We start from the raw sequence: 16,591 nt of genomic DNA, 5'->3' as shown, positions 1-16,591 counted from the left end.
CGCTGCAGAGGAGGGCCACTTTCCTTAGGCCCTTGCCAGTGCCGGGCTCTGTCGAAGTTTGCGCTTTGCTGAGTTGATAGTTGGACTTTCAGTCTGTGTTCCTTTCCGCGAGCGAGGCTGAGCCTGTTTGCCTTTGTAGAAGCCATTCACGGGGCATTTTCTGGGAGCCGTGTGCTCATTCCCTTTGCCCAGCTGATAACAGTCTCTAACTAGGCAGTTGTATGTGAGAATACTTCCGGTTTTCCCATCTGTGTTTCACAGAGAGACTCAGGGCTGGGAGCTTCCAGAAGGGGGTCTGTCAGGGATCCGCCTCAAGCCCTTTTGGGGGAACCGGCCCAGGTTATCTTAGTTCATGGAGAGCTTGACCTTAGCGACAAGAAGAGGGGGTTGGAGGTGAGAAGGCTGCAAGGAAGAGGGCTGTTATGCAGGGGGCGTAGAATCAGTGTGTGTTCAGGGGAGGCGCGTGTGAATGACTTCATTCATTCACCAAAGAATGTCTGCTCTGGGCAGGCACGTGCCAAAATGGGATGCAAGAAGAGCCGGCCCAGCGCTCCGCTCCGCATCCCTCCCGGCCCCTCTGAGGCCCTCTCACCCCGCCCCGTGCATTTGTAACAGAGGCGCTGGACCAGGGGTAGAATCGCTGATCACTTACCGCCCCGTCGGAGTTGGAGCGGGGGCAAGGAGGGAGGGCGGAGGGTGAGAGGTTTTACTCTTGGTGGTTGCTGTCTTACGCCAGCCTTGCGCCCTGGGCCTGCCCGGGGCTCAGCTCTTGTTCTTTCGTTCTCACACGGGGTGCTTCCGGGGGCCTTTGGAGACCCCGCTGCCCCCAGCTCAGGTCCTCTCCTCGGCCCCGCCCCTGGCCCACCACTTCCTCCTTTGCAGTGCCAAGGGTGCAGTGTTACCTCCAGCTGCTTTCTTCTGAGCCCCATTCACTCCCTCAGGACCTGAGATGACCCGCAGGTCAGCTGGTCGATGTGTGTCGCCCAGGCCTTGCTCATGGGGAAGACCTCGGCGCCTTCTGCCCTGGTGAACGTGGCACGTGCCACCCCCCCCGGGCCCCGTCTCGTGCGGCTCACTGTTCCGTCAGATCGGATGGGCGAGTTGGACACCCGTCCACCGAGCGCCCACCACAGTAGGGGCCCATCTCAAGGTCTCTGAGTGTCTCCTGCAGAGCCTGGTCGTTAAGGTTAAAGGGTCAAGGGACCCCCTTCCCCCTACCCCACCACACGCGCATGCACACACACCCCTGAGGAGGGGCGGGGCTCCGTGTAGCGCCTCGAGGAAACCGTCTCTCCAAATTCGCTTTTTAAGATATCTCTTCTTGGTCCTTTGATGCCCTCATGGTGAGTGAGGGATGAAAGCGGAAACAGGTTCTGGAAGGGGGTGTGACGTTAAGAAGCTTGGTGCAGGAGGCTGGGGCGCCATCAGGAGTCCCCGGTTTGTATTGCTGCTTCTCTTTGGGTGTTAGCATCCTCCTTTCTGGCCGAGTCCTTGCTTACTGCATGTAGCCCAGCCTCAGCCTGGCGCCCACCCATGTAAGCGCAGGGCCCTCCTTTCAGCACCCCAATGCCTAGCGAGACAGGAAGGGCCAGCCTGGAGGAGCAGGGTGAGGTGAGCAGGCTGCTGGGAATGGTTGTGCAGGTTGTGCACTGCAAAACTCTAGATGTCATTCACATGATGGTCCAGGAGGACACATGAGCTTGGAGAAATAAGAACCAGCTTGGAGGCTTTTAGCATCCAGGCCTGAGGTGACCCGGAGCCCCTGAACTAAGCAGTGGGACTAAGACGTGCAGAGGAAGGGACAGAAGTGAGAGATAGTGGGAGAGAACCGACAGGGTTAGTGGCTTGACTGAGGGAGAGGTGGGACACGGTGTGGGCTGGTTTCCGGGTGGGTGCTCATGTGATTCATCTAGTCAGGAGGTGGCATGGGGGGTGGGGCGGGAAGGGTGCTAAGGCCCCTCTGGGACCCTCTGAGGAGATGTTGGGAGGTGACTGGACCGCAGCTCTTGAACCGGTCAGGGCTGGAAAAACAGCCCTGGGGATCCCCAGCGTGTATTTGGAATTGGAAACAGGCCCAGGTTAGGTCACCCAGGAGCGTGTAGAGCTGGATTCCCAACTGAGGTGGGAGCAGGCCTGGGGCCTGGGGTGTAGGGGGCCGCTTTGAGTCTCTCTTAAAGAGAGTGGAATTAAATAGCATTGAGAAACACAGTTGGAGGGTGAGGAAGGCTGCTGAAGTCTGGGCCGTGGCAGCATTTAGGGGAAAGGCAGAAGAACAGAGCTGAAATAGGACGTGGCGTTGCCAGGCACGGGGAAGAAATTGCTTTTTGACTCCATCATGCGTGAACTTGGGAGCCTCTGTCCTAACAGGGCCCCAGGGCTGGGGGACACCGGAGCCGACCACAGCCAGCTTTCCTCAGCCACTTGCCATTAGAGCAAGAGAGCCTGGTACGTGAAGCAGATGAAAGAAGCTTAGGTGTGTAGTATAATGTAAAGTTTGATCACAATAGTTCTATTTGTTCATTCTGCTTTGGTCTTTGGATTCAAAGGTTCTGAACCTAAGATACGATTAGTCTTTGTTTTCTGTAAAAGCTCTAGTAGTTTTTCTTTGTTGAAAGCAGGCCGGCAGTAATGTTCATAGATTTGTTGGCCGGGGCACTTCCAAACCACTTGGAAGGTTAGCAGACGTGCACGCCCGTCTTCACGCACTGCCATCGACGGCTCTGCAAATCCTGATGTCGCAGTAGATGAGGGCTAGAAAAGATCTCGTTCTAGAGCAGAGGAGGCAGAACCAGAGGCATCCAGTAACTTGCCTGGCTCACAGCTAATAAGCCACAGAGATAGAATCAGGCCTCGCGGCTCCTGATTTCTTTTGTTCCTTTTGCACAAAGACCAGTGTGTTGAACTGTGACATTAGCACGGTATGTACTGGCTTGCATTGTCCAGTGAGAAGCCTGGAGCTTGTTGGGGGCAGAAAGTAAGAATATAAGCAACGCCAGTATACCTTTCATCCCAGCATTGCCTTTAACAGTGTTGAAAAGGAAAACTCAGAAGAGGGCATAGTTTTCTCCCTGATATTAACAGAAACACCCCTTAGATTGTATCTGTGAATGTATCCAAACTAGTTATCATAAGCGGAAACATTCTGGAAGTTTGCTACCATTGTATAAGGTGTGGATGTGGTGGCTTGGCATAATTCACAGATAGGTAAAGGGGGGAGAGGCAGGCGTTTCAAAACCAGGAACTGGCTCATGACGGTTACTTTGACATCCTCCTGATTGGAAGCCCTCAGCCCTCAAAAAGGAAGACAGGTATGAACACTAAAGGTCTTCTGCAATGTGAGACAGGGTGGGGGTGAGGTGGGCTGGCGGCTGGGAATGGTTGTGCAGGTTGTGCACTGCAAAACTCTAGGAGGTGCCATTTACATCGCTGTCCAGGGGGACGCACGAGCCTGGAGAAGGAAGCTGTTTTGGGGGCTTCTTTAGCATCCGGGCCTTAGGTGACCAGGAGACCCTGAGCTAAGCCAGTGGGACTTAAGATGCAGAGGGAGGGAGGGATGTGCGAGAAACTAGGAGGGAAACTGCTTGGGGTTAGTGGGACCCCCACTGGCGGGGGATGGGGGTGTCATGGAGTAGGTTTTGGGGAGAACGATAATGTGATTCATCTGGGATATCAGGAGAAAGTGTGGGAGGGGTGAAGATTTGCCCCTTGTGGTAGGACTGCTCCCCATGGGGAAAATTGACAATGCTTGGGCCAGCACAGCTCCACATCCTGGCATCACAGCCAAGCAGGAAGACATGCCACATCCCAAGTACCGTGGGTGGAAAGAACGATGACCTCTTCGACTTCAAAAACCTGTAATATTAGAGGCAAGTAATAGGGAAGCATGGTAGAGGTAGGGCTGAGATCTTTCGTTTAACTCAAAAACGTCATGAAACAGTAAAGAAAATATGCGATCTCAAGCAAGTCAGTAGCATGCTAACATCCTTGTTGATTACAGGCAGGTAATAAAACACATTCTCTATATAATCTTTCATAGGAGGTTAAAAAAATGAGAGCCATCATTCTCTGAGGTTAAGACGTTAGGGTTTAAAAAGAGAAATGCTTTTCACATAAAGACTGATAAGAGCAAGAGTCCCTTAGATGTGGGCAGGAGGGGTTTTCACCTTCTTTTCCTCTCACTTTCCTAAAGCCGGGCTATCTGGTATCCCCATTCTAGAAGGGGTGGGGAGAAGCCGGGCCTCAGAGAACTTTCAATATTACTGCAGTTATGGGAAGTAAAAATTCATTTTAGTACAGAATAAAATTTGAAGAAATAGGTCATATTAAAGTAAGACACAGAGCTTGGGGAAGTATCCCAGTGGGTAGAGGTTTCAGCTCTTTACCAAGGCAAAGGGCGAAATTTTAATATCCATGTACGTTTGACAAAAAAAGGGAAATTGTAGTCAGACTTAGGTAACCACGTAATTTGGGGTGTGTAAACAGACTAATGGTTAGAATAAGAAAATCAAGAAACTAAAAGCAATCTCAATCAATATGCTGGCCGTTTAAGCTTTACTTAAAGTAAAATTAGAGTATGAAAGCTATTTGACAATATATGAGCACAAATTTCCTCCCCTCCAAAAAAAGTCCACAAAAGAAGCACATATAAATGCTCTTAACAGTGCGAAAACTTACATCTATTTAATGCATACACAGCACCTGTTTAAATGCAACATATATTTTATACCGACCTCTGCAGTCAGTTTTAATCAAGGCTCCACAGATATTTTAATGTGATTGATTGGTTTCGACAGTTTAAATTAAACCCACAGTTTTGATGAAAAACTGAAAAGCCTGTAAGCTGACAGCCACACAGAGAAAAATGACTCCCAGAAGACTTAACTTCTGTTAAAAAAAAAAATTCTGGATCACTGCTAATATTCAGATCTGAAACGGAGAACGAGGTAATTTTATCTTTCCGTTGCAGGATCCTGTACCATGTTCTAAACCCCAGGTCCTGCATAGACTGTTAGACCAGGAAGGAGCCTTCGCTATAATGGCCTGAGCTTCTCATTGTTCAGGTGACCAACCCGGACAGAATCCCGTTTGTGGCGCTGTCAGGACTCCTGAAGCTCTATGACGAGCTCCTTGGTCATTCCAGCTTTAGATATTTGCCCTCTCAATACATCACTAAGAAAACCAAATAGAGCATGGCACAGGGAGCAGCGTATTTGCCCAGAAGCCCTGCGAATGTGGTACCCCTGGGGGCATGGCCTGCTTCCCAGTGACTGCTCCCTGCTTTGGCTGCTGGGTGACTGGTGGTCATGGGAACCCTGTACCGCCTTTGTTCCACCAGAGTAGCTTGAACTTCTCCTTCAGTGTCCGGTTCATCCAAACTGTGGGTCCCCCATGTCCGCAGCCCCACACCTCAGGGAACCAGAGTCCACCTGGCCGTAGTGTTTCCCACCCCCAAGACACCATTTCTTGTCCCTGGTTCATGGTTGGAGAACATCTATGCCTCTAAATCTTATAGTAACGACCAATCTCCATACGTCACTGAATTTCCACGAAGCTGGATGGTGAACGAATGGTACAAGCATTTTTAGCTGGTCTGCCCCGTCTCCCCGCTTCTTGAACCTAAGGAGACCACATATACTGCTGGAGAGAGAAAGGCTTCCTGGCTCTTGTGCGCTTCTGTTTGCATGTATGGATTGTAGAAGCCGATACCAAATCTTGTTAGTGAAGTGCACTTCGGGTTACATCTCCTAACTTAAAAAAGGGTACCATATAGAAACGTGTGCTGAAGCCGTGGGTAGGTGACAGCAATCTATAAAAGTGCGTGGATCTTACACAGTCTTTCAGAGACCCTGGTTGATTGCAAATGCAGCAGAGAAGAAAATTCTCCCGGAACCACTTGGCAAGGATGATTTAAAAAAAAAGACTTTGGAGGCCCATCTTTGGTGCTCTTCTTTGCGCAGAGTGCAATAGCTAATAGTTCTAACCTCCCCTCTGGAGGAGAAAGTGAAATCTTAAGCTCTCACCAGCTCGCCTTCATTGTTTTCCCTTTTGATATCAGACAGTGAACTCTATAATTCGTTACAGCTTTTCTGACTTCGGAGTGGGGTTTGGGCTATTTTGATTATGTAATAACAGATCCCTCATTTTGCACATTTGGGTAATTTTAGACCTATAACCTTTAAAAGGGCAGGCAACAGGGTCTTTCCGTGTATCTTCAGATTTTCTCTACATCCTGTTTTATGTGTGGTTAGATCAGTCGATGAATCACGTGATGTTTTGCTGCTTCAAAGGACAGAAGTAGAGACTCCAAGTAACCACGTAGAGGAGCATCCTGAATGTTTACCAGACATGTTGCTTAAAAACATGCTTTTCTAGGTTCAAGTGCTTTTTATGAAGGAGCAGTGCGAGGGCGCGCCTGAGGGTGCCTGTCTTCTCAGAAGGTGGGCAGGAGCCTGCTTTTAGGGAATTGGCTGCACGTGCAACACAGGCGTCTCAACACTTACAAATCTCCACGAGCTATACATGCTCATTGCACTTTTGGTTATATATTTTAAAAAAAGGTTAGGACTTAGAACATAAAAGGCCCCTTTCCTGGACCATGCACTGCTTTGATTGATGAAGACCTCATCCTAGGTTTAGAAGTCAGCTCGCCTGCAAAGAGGCCAGAAACCCTGACTAATGGGTACACACCAGCTCATGCAGTCCTGGGCACTGGTCTGTGTCGAGATTTACATAAGTAGAAAGATTATTAAATACAAGAAAATATTTCTCAAGATAATGTCATTTAATTACAACTATATAAATACTTTCTCAGTCTCTCTCCCACTTCAGTTTGAAGAAAAAAAAAAAATCCAGTCAAAGAACTACTGAGTCTTTAAATGGATGTGTTTCTGGAAACTAAGGGTACAAAAAAGTGGCTCTCCCTCTGCCCCTTCCTTCCAGAAGACCCCAAATGAGAATGAGGTAGGAGGGCAGGGAGGTGTTAACTTTTTCACCTCTTGCTCTAGAGCTATCACTGAATAACTTTTCTGATATTCGGGAAATGCAGTGATTATCCCAATCCCAAGAGAGACCAGAAAAGGCTGCATGTGGGGCCCACAGAGCCGGCTCCTGGTTGGGAAGTGCCCTGGGGTCTTGATGGAGCGGGACTACAGCGGAGCCCCCAGGCCTCCTTTCTCGTGGGCCTCCCGGGCACCTCCAGACGTTATTTGCTGGGAGGACTCGGGGAGTGAAAGGCCAAGCGCTTTTACTACTGTCGTGAAGCCTGGCCCCATCCCATATACCCTAAACTATCACTAGAAGTTTCCATTTCTGAGGGTATGGGCCATCCCTGGACAGTTTCAGAGCCAAACCAACTGCTGGTGCAAAACACATGTGCAAAACAAAGAAGATGGACTTTTGCACAAGACCAGCCTGAGGCAGGCAACGAGGGGGGCGTAAACCACAGTGACGTAAACCAGCGGCCTTTGTGCCCAAATGAGAGAGTCTCAAGTGAGGGCTTCCAGCTAACGTGCAAACCTCTGGACACGCCCTGAGCCAAGTGGCGGCCCTGGAGCAAGCCCAGCCTGCGTCCTCCGGCTCAGATCTTGGTGTCTCGCCCACGCCAGTGACACTGAGGTCCCGCTCAGAGCCCACAGCAGCTGCATTGAGAATGACCTCGCCTGTGCCCCTCAGAAGGCAGAGAGGCCACGCGACAAGCCGCTCTTGACCTGAGCTGGCCCAGAGAAGGCCCTCGGGATGGAGAGAGCACTCCGAGCAGCCCAGACTTCTCAGCATCTAAATACAAGCAGCTTGATGCCCCCGTGGTTTTGGATCCCGTGTGTCTACGAGGCATGGGTCCACACTGCGAAAGTCACGTCTGGTCTTTCCACGGTCCTTGACCTGAGACCCTCCAGGCACGGCTCCCTAAATACTTCTGTCAGCTGAGCGACTCGCATGGAAAAAGAAACCTGGGTTGGAGGCACATTTCTTTGGGCGGCGAAGTCAAAGGGGTGCCCCCCCTCACGCTGAAAAGTGGGAAGGAGACCCATTCCTCTTCCTCTCCTGTCTGTGTTGGTTAGAACAGCTGCAGAAGAACCTGCCAGCAGCGGGGTTTGCTCTGGAGGTTAAGGTGTGTGCTTGTCAGCCCAAGCTGTGAAGTGACTTTAGCAGCCCAAGCGAATGAAGGAACCCGGGAGGAGAGGGCATATGGCTGGAGGAGAAAGGTTTTTAAGACATGTGCGCCCTGTACAATCGGCAGCCCCGTCACGGTGGCCTGGGTCGGGGCTTGTTTCCTGTGTTTTCTGAAACTCTTAACAAAACACCCTGGCCCGTGACTCTTATCACCGAAGGTGTCTCTGAGGTTGTAATGCTGTGTTCTAATCGCATAATGAAGAGCCTAGCTGGTCTTCCCCGATTCGGAGGGAAAGAATTTGCTTTTTCAATTTACTCTTTAAGCTCCAACCCCACAAGCATGAAATACTAGTCACACATGTTAAAAAATACTGCTGTTTAATTTTCTAGTCATGTACTTTAAAAAAGCCGATACAATTAGATTTTTCCCCCCATCTTCTCAGATCTGCCCCCGAGACCACCCCAAAGCGATGCATCTTAATTCTCAGCGGAAAACCCGCTCAGAGGAAGCACATGAGGATTTGTCCCCCGGGGGTCACTGGGTGTCCAGACATGTGAACGAACCCTGTGATATTCATGGCTGACTCCGAGCCTTTACATTCTTTTTTCTATGAGGAACAATATGATTACGCGGCACTGAAAGCAATAAACGCAAAAGGCTTGACGACTTCTTTCTTTTTTGCCCTTCTAGCATATATTTCCATTCCCACTATTGTCTACATCAGCTGACCCATTTATACCCCTGTTGCTCATAATGAAAAATAGTTCTCTTGTCATTTGCTGACCCTTACATTTATGTACAAATGACAGACTGTAAAACTGCTGCAAACAAGACACACTGTTCATCGATACAATACGTTTCAACTGCAGGTATGTTGAGCACACGAGCTGTCACCGTATTGTATTAGAGACATTTTATTGAAAATGCGAAAATAGGAAATGTATCATAGCCTAAAATAAATTACATAACATATACAGTATATATTTATATCTTTAAAATATTTTTGTGTTTAGGTTCTTTCAGTCTAGGAATTTTGACTAAATCAAGAATTTAGTGAACTGTGTCCATATTTTTTTTAAAGAAAAAACCCGCTTTCCAAAACTTAGAAAAATATACTGCACTGAATGGATTTCAAATGTGTCATTTCAGGGAATATCACATAGTGACTTTGCTGTCGTTTATAAAATGTCTTGCTTTCTCGTGTGGTGTGAGAGGGGAGTACAGAAGTACACTCGGAATTACCTGTGCCGCACGGTTAGGACCAGGTCATAACTCTACTTTCAAAGTGATGATACAGCAACCTGGCATTAGAATGCTAGATTATGACTTAAAGCTTCAGTTCACTTTAAAAACTAAAACGTAAAGTTAGAATGCTCCGTCCGTTTCCCTTGCTCTAGTGCCATCTTCAGGAAAGGTGAGTGGAAAAACAAGCCTTCAGGGAAAGTCATGCCCAAGGACGCAGCAACCCGGAGATGCGCTTCGGGACAACTATAACAAGGCAGCCCACGTACGTACAGGACAGGGCCTGAAAGTGAGCGCACACTCAAACCTAGGAAGAGGCGACGTGAAGTGCTATCGTTTGCATGTGTCAGTTTCTGCCCCCAAGGCACCTCACACCTTCCCACGGGAGATTATTTCCGTCCGTCCACCTGTCCAGCGCGTTCACACGTCGCATCCACGGTGCGGTGCCTCTGAGCCACATCTCTTGACAGTCACGTTACTGGGAAGCCGACCAAAGAAAGCCGAGTTGTCACCTATTGGTTCTCAAGAGCGATGCAAGGGGACAGGGTCAGTCTGTGGCCCGCCGGGCGGTGGTGTCTGAGGGGCGATGGACGGCACAGCCGCGGTCCTTTGGTTCCAAGGGGAGACTGTCCGAGGGGGTGGGGAGGCAACGTGGGCTACGAGGCAGCTATGTCTTCGGGGTTCTCACGGAGCGGGGGCATGAAGTCAGTCGTTTGGTTTGTTTCCACAAAGCAACGGCGAGACCGTTCTGCAGGTCCTCACATCAGCGTGGGCATACCCAGTATGCCAGAGTGGCCGTGAAACCGTAAGATCAAGGCCTCTTTCATTACCCAAGCGAAAACCAAAGACGAAAGCGGAACAAAACACGACGGGAGAGCGGATGACGCTGAAGTGTCATCTCGGCCATCCCTGCAGCGCCCGGGCGCCCGCGCCTCATTCGCGCCCCTCCTGCATCTCCACGGCGTCCGTGCCCTCCTCTGCTGGAGGTACGTCCGTCATCGCCGAGTCCTCCCCGTCGGCGGCCGACTCGTTTTCCATCTTCTTTTTCTAGACCAAAGCAGACTCATCAGCGCGGGGCTGGGGCAGGGACGCAGCGCAGCAGAGCCAAGAGCAGGGAGAGGCCACGGGCTCTCCGGGGACCCCTCGCCGCGGACTGGGATCTTGTTTATGGCTGGGGCGACCTCGCCGAGGCTGCATCTTAGGCCAGCATGTTGCTTACAGTGGGGTTACTCGGGAGTGGACTGTGTGCCTGGCTCTTGCGTTAAGCATTCGGGGCGCGGGTGAGGGGTGGGCGGATCCTGTCTCCCATCTCCCGGCCCGCCCATCAGCTGATGGAGACCTGCCTTTGCCTGAGGACGCCACTTCCCTGCAGCCCCTGCCAGCGGGGGGCAGTGCCCTCCCCTCCCCTCCCCTCCATGGCCGTACGCAGACCGTGCAGACTCTGTCTCCTACACCTGGGGAGTGCCAGGCAGGTGCGCGGTTCTGTCTCCATCTCTCACCTGTTTCCGATAGACGTAGCATGCTGCTATGGCGACCATGGTGGATTCTCCCACAAACCCCGCGAGGAGGGAGCCCACGCCCAGGGTGGCTCCGTGTACCCTGGGGATGAGCACACAAAGGCCATTTGTCTGTTAAAGCCTCGCTGAAGCACAAAGAGAGTCAAAACCCAGCCAAAACCCAGGAGAGGTGTAGACAACAGGGGGACCTGACGATCGCGTCCGAGATCTGCTGGTTAGGGCTGCAGCTAGTAAACGGGCCCCCTGCAGGGGGAGGGGCCTGGAACTCCGGGCCGGCAGCTCTCACTCCTGCGTCAGGTCTCAGCTCAGCATCTCCTGGGGGAGGGGCACGGCTCCCGCTGTGAGCCCCCAGCATCCCGCCCGTCCTCTCTGCACGGTGAGGTTTCCCAAGCCGTGGGACGGACCATGCCCCTTCCCCAAGGGACCGGGAGCCCCTGAGGACCAGGGCGACGCCCTTGCTCCCTTGTGTTTTTCCCCTTCCTGTGCCTGCCACGCCGTGATAGACGCTCAATGCACTTTGTGTACGGGCCTGACCCCGAAAGTACTTTTCTAGAATGGATCTCGACAGCTTCCCGCCTGGGCCGGGGCAGCGAACCAAGGCATCCCCCGGCATTTCTAGCTCTAGACGTGCTTGGGGATTTCCCGGGAAAGAGCCGATGTAACCTTATGGACAGAGCGCGTAAGCGGCAGCAGGACCTGCTGGACCCCCGACCACGTACCCCAGGTAGGGCAGGACCACGAGGCTGGTGATGAGCACGATGATCCGCAGCACCGAGCTGGGGGCCAGGACGAACGTCTTCTTCAGGGTCATCAGCCACCCGGTGAGATGGGCCCTCACGGTGACTGAGGGGAGAGCCGAGGACTCGTCAGCAACGCCCCGCTTCTCCCGTCCTGCTGCTTCCAACCCCCCAGAGACCCCGCAGCGCATCCAGGGTCCCTGGGCGGCTGCGCGGGACCCAGGCCTCGCTGCCATTGCCCTGCGCTGGTCACCTCGTCTTCCCGCCGGGGCTGCAGATCCCCCCGCCTCTGGGCCTGGGGGAGCCCCGTGCCCACCTCGGCTCCCTCGCTTCACAGCCTTAGTGTCCAGAGAGTGGGCTGTGGGCAGCCCCTTTCGCCGCCGTGACCTCCATCCCTGGGGCATGGGGCTGCTGCCGGTCCCTCCCCCCCCCCCGCCCCTGCCCCCGCCTAGCCTCAAGCTCTGATCACGCCGGTCTAGAAAACTCAGAGAGAACCGGCAACTTGATGGTGATCCAGGTTGACTCTGGGAGGAGAGGAGCTGGACCAGAAGCTGGGTTTCCCAGCCCGCAGGCTGGGGGAGGTGCAGAGGCGGGAGGCGTGGGTGAGGAAGAGGGACGGGCATCCCTTCCCTGTTTCCTCCCCAGCATCCTGACCACTGGTCCTCAGCTGGCTCCCTCGTTTTCATAAAGGCCTCACAACGTGTTCCCGGTACCCTGTCTCCCCACCCTGACTTGTGAGCTTCCGGAGGGCAGGCAGGGCACCAGCCCCAGCTCCAAGGAGGGGCTCCAAGGACAGTGCGTCAAGTATTGACGGGCTGGTTTGGGGCACAGACACCCTGGGCGACATTTAGGTTTGATCTGAAACCGGGTGGGGTTTGGGGAAGCGGGAGGCTTAGCCCTTCATCCCCGTGTGGGCGGCAGCAGGCATAGGCCTATCGAGGGGGAGGAAGTGCTCATTCCTGGGGTGAAAGCTCGTGTCCAGGGTACCTCTGGAGGAAGAATCTGCAGTCTTCCTGGTCTGACGCCAGGCTCTGCCCGCCCCAGGTGGAAGCATTGAATTTTTGAGACACAGACACTCACTTGTGTTTGGCCAAGGGAGAGGGTGAGGCCGCACGGGCGGGATGCTAACCTGATTGGCCCAAACCCAGCAGGTGGCGAAGACAGGTGGGGCCGGCTGTCTGCACGCCCCGGGGTCTGACAGGCGAGGAAAGACGAAAGGCGAGTCCCACCCCAGTCCTAGCTCTGGGACCTCCAGCGCCCGCTCAAGTCCAGACGGGGGAGTCAACGACACGTGCCTTGATCTCCACCAAGTGCAGCCTCTTCCAGGTGGCGCCAAAGCTTGGCTCCCCCGGTGACCCCCACCCCACCCCCAAGGACCAGAGGGCACCCCAAGAGTCTCCAGGGATGCCTGGCCTCTCAGAGCAGGGGCAGCTCGTGGCCTGACTTGGGAACAGGCGCAGGGTGGCAGGTGTGCCATCGGCCCCGGCTTCGACCAGCTCCATGGCCCATTTCTGGCCTCGGCTCTGACTGGATTCTTCTTTTCTCCAGCAGTCCTTTGAGCCTCAAGACAGGCATAGATTTGTGTAGCCATCACCGCAGTGAAGACACAGAACTGTTCTACTGCCCCTGGAACTTCTCATGCTCTCCCTTTGGGCTCTTTTGACTGAGTTTGCAACCACTGTCCTTTAAGAAACAAATGACACCTGTTTGACTGGTTTCTCAAACTTTCAACTGACTGGATAATGTCTTCTCATCTTTTTAATCCACTGTGAAATTTGAAAAAAGAAATTTTTTTTGGCGGGGGGACAGGACTGCAAACGTTTGCCAACAAAGAAGACTGAATCAGGCATGAGGGGAAATAGGAATTTTTCTTTCATTCTCTGTTTACCTGGAACCGGGAAGAAGGAGAAGATTCGTAAGGGAACGACGCAGAGTTCTGCGAAGGCGAAGTCCACGCCGATGATGTCTATCAAAATTTTCTCGGAAACGTTGGGAGTCCAGAACATCACAAAACAGAGCTGTGGGGAAGAAAGGCGGGAAGCGAGGTTGTTAGAAAAAGGTGTACGTAAGTGAGATGGGAAGGCAGGTGTCACGTGATCCCCGAGGAGCTAGGAGAGAGGGTGAACCTGCCCGATCAGGGGACTGGCACATGGGTCCTCGAGCTGCCTCCGCCTTGCTCTGTTCTCACCTGACAACACAGGCCCTGGCCCATTCGCCACACCTGCCCCAAAGGAAGCCTGGCAGCAGGGCCCATGTGACAGGCGGGCATCTGAGCGGGTAGCCGGGCCAGTGTGGAAGGCTTACCTAGGCTGCTGGACAGCTCAGTTAGTTCAGGGTGAGCATGTCTATTCATGTAATTTTTACATTAATTTTAACCAAACAATAAAAAGTGACCTGAAAGCATTTGGACACAGGCAGAATTGCATTGAACCGGATCTGGGAGTAGGAGAAAAGGCGAGGGCAGGTTGGGAGAAAGCTATTGCGGGGACCAGTTCTTAGAGGCCTGACTTTTTAAGCTTTGTGTGTGTATAACCGATTGAAAAGCTGAATTTAAAAATGTAACGCTGTAACTTTGGAAGAGAATGTCAGAAAAATGCCAGTTGCATAAAACACTTCTCTCCCTTTCTTAAGATGTAAGTGATTCTTCTCTAAAATGAAAGTGAATGCATTATAAAATGAATTGCATTCGTGTAAAAACAGAACACTGAAGTTTTAGACTATAACGACCTTTAGGTTTTGGGTAAATTAAATTTCATGGAATTAGGCTGGTCCTGTTTACTATGTCATGTTGAAATATGTTAAAAAAAATACCTTGGAGGGTCTGTTATAAATACGTTTCACTTTTATAAATGCAATGGAACTTTTATTCTATCTTGTATTTTTCAGCATCTGGGAAGAGTATCCCACTTGATTTTCGAAGATGACAGATGTACCATCATTTAACCCTACTGCCTGATGCAAGTACTTACACCCCATCTCTGACATGAAGGGAAAAATACTTCCTAAGATCTAGCAACTCGGAGCTTGGAGGCTGTATTACCTAGTGTCCTGGACAAGTAGCCCTGCCATCTTTTCTCACTGCAAAGCTGCCAGCCTGAAATGGTGAGCTGTCACTCACGCCTACGGCCCAGGAATAGTGGCAATTTCATGATACGTTCACAACGACACTGAGCACAGCACTGGGACACGGTTCATTTTCTTGACAAGTAGATTGATCATCCCTCCCTTCAAATACTTTCCACAGCAGTAAAGCTGTAAAGAATTAAGATAAGTGAGCATTGCCCCAACTCTGGACTTGATTGTGCATCAGGACTAATGGAGGATAAGCTATCCTGGGTTTCCTCTCTGGCTGGAGGGAGCTCTCTAGGCTGCGTTCTGCTAAAAAAAAAAAAAAACAACTTAAGCTTCCAGGAAAACCATCGGCAGGCTTTCCTTATTTTGTAGCCAGTGATTATCTGAATGTGAGATAATGCCTCCTGTTGCAATCTCTCTGTGCCTTGCGAAATCGCCCTGAAGTGCCTTTTAAATGACCACAAACCAAGGAAAAGGGAGCGTGTAATTGCATGTCCGAGAGGAAGGTGCGAGCAGGCACCGGTGGCAAAGGTCAGTCCTCCCTCTGGCTTCTCTGCACAGATAATGGTCACCTGGAGGCTCTCCACTGCCCTGGAGAAGGTCAGTAACCTTTGGAGGTGTCCAACCTGAGGACGCAAGATAGCAAGTGCACCCAAATTACCGGAGACACTGACATAAATATCGAGTAACCAGGGCGGGTGACTGCAGTTCTGGTCCCTTGAAAGCAAAACAGTAAGGCTCGGTGGATCTCTAATAGAGCTTCCCAGGAGGGAGGCTTGATATGTCATTTCTAAAAGTCGACAGTATGATTTAACTTGACACCACTAAGCCCCTCTGTTCTCCATCTGGTATCTGTCTGTGCCAAAGACACCCTACAGGCTCCTCTCAAGGCCACGTGCCACCGAGGTGCTTCTTCTCGGGTTTTCAGCCCCACGCACCTACAGCCTAGATTGGGTCTTTCTAGACCGGTGTAACTGAATGCTCTCAGTCTAGTCCGGGGCTTCAGCAGTCACAGGTTTAAAGGGAAGCAATGCCACATGGATCGACACTTCCTTTCTTTTTCTCCCTGAAGTCTCTGAATTTGCCCCTTTGCCTTTGCTATACTTCCACTATGAAAATGCTCCTTACCTTCCAGCACGTTCTTTAAAAAAAAGTGACTTATTTCCAGCATCGCCCAGAAAAAAATACATGCAACTCAGAAGTAGGATTGGTGTTGGTTAAAAGCTGCAATCCCTACATGCAGATCAAATTTTCCCAAGAAACATACTGACCCCTAGCATCATCATCAGATGAGATTTAACCAGTCTGTTTCAGAAAACAAGACGCTCTAGAAGCTAATCTAACAAAGACTATTTCAGGAAAAGTGTCTTCCTGAGGAGTTCACCCGGAGTAGTCTTGACTTAGAACATGCCCTCCTAGTTGACCAGGACATGCCGTGTTCCTCAAATATTTGCAGAGCCTAATGACATTGACTTTTCCACACCAGCACGCAAACCTCATGAGCTACTGACAGTGAACATGACTTGTTCCTGGGAATAGCTGCAGAGTTGGGTTTTCTGCCGCTGAGCCTGCTGTCAACATTATCTCATGAGGAAGCAGCCAGCGAAGCACAACCACCCGCTCCATGCCCCGATCTTGGTGCTTCTATTTATTCTCCAATAAAAGGAGCCAGGGGTCCTTGGAGAAATGGCTCACTCTAGGACTAGGGTGGGAACTATACAAGACCGTCAGCTTGGAACGATACATCGAAGGACACGGGAGTCCAGAAGAGAGAGCTCCCGCTGGCAAAGCTGGAGGAATCTGAGCAACAAAAAGTGATGTAGTATTGAGTTATGAGCCACAGCACAGAGCAAATACCCATGAGTCTATACTGATATATATAAACAGATAGGAATAGAATACTCCCCCCTTAG

General features: G+C 51.4%; 1 protein-coding gene across 1 annotated transcript in view; it reads right to left on the bottom strand.

The window, feature by feature from the left end:
• Nucleotides 1–8,466: 8,466 nt before the first annotated feature.
• ANKH (ANKH inorganic pyrophosphate transport regulator) overlaps nt 8,467–16,591 on the bottom strand; it is a 142,297-nt gene continuing 134,172 nt past the window's right edge. Inside the window, exons 9-12 of the mRNA XM_004274481.3 lie at nt 13,495–13,624; nt 11,589–11,712; nt 10,852–10,951; nt 8,467–10,399 (exon numbers count right to left, since the gene is read on the bottom strand). Coding sequence (XP_004274529.1) covers nt 10,286–10,399; nt 10,852–10,951; nt 11,589–11,712; nt 13,495–13,624 — 468 coding nt within the window. The 3' untranslated portion in view covers nt 8,467–10,285. The remainder of the gene's footprint in view (nt 10,400–10,851; nt 10,952–11,588; nt 11,713–13,494; nt 13,625–16,591) is intronic.

This window comes from Orcinus orca, chromosome 3 (genome assembly GCF_937001465.1).
Source record: "Orcinus orca chromosome 3, mOrcOrc1.1, whole genome shotgun sequence".
Lineage (NCBI taxonomy): Eukaryota > Metazoa > Chordata > Mammalia > Artiodactyla > Delphinidae > Orcinus > Orcinus orca.
This window is presented reverse-complemented; position numbering and strand designations above follow the sequence as displayed.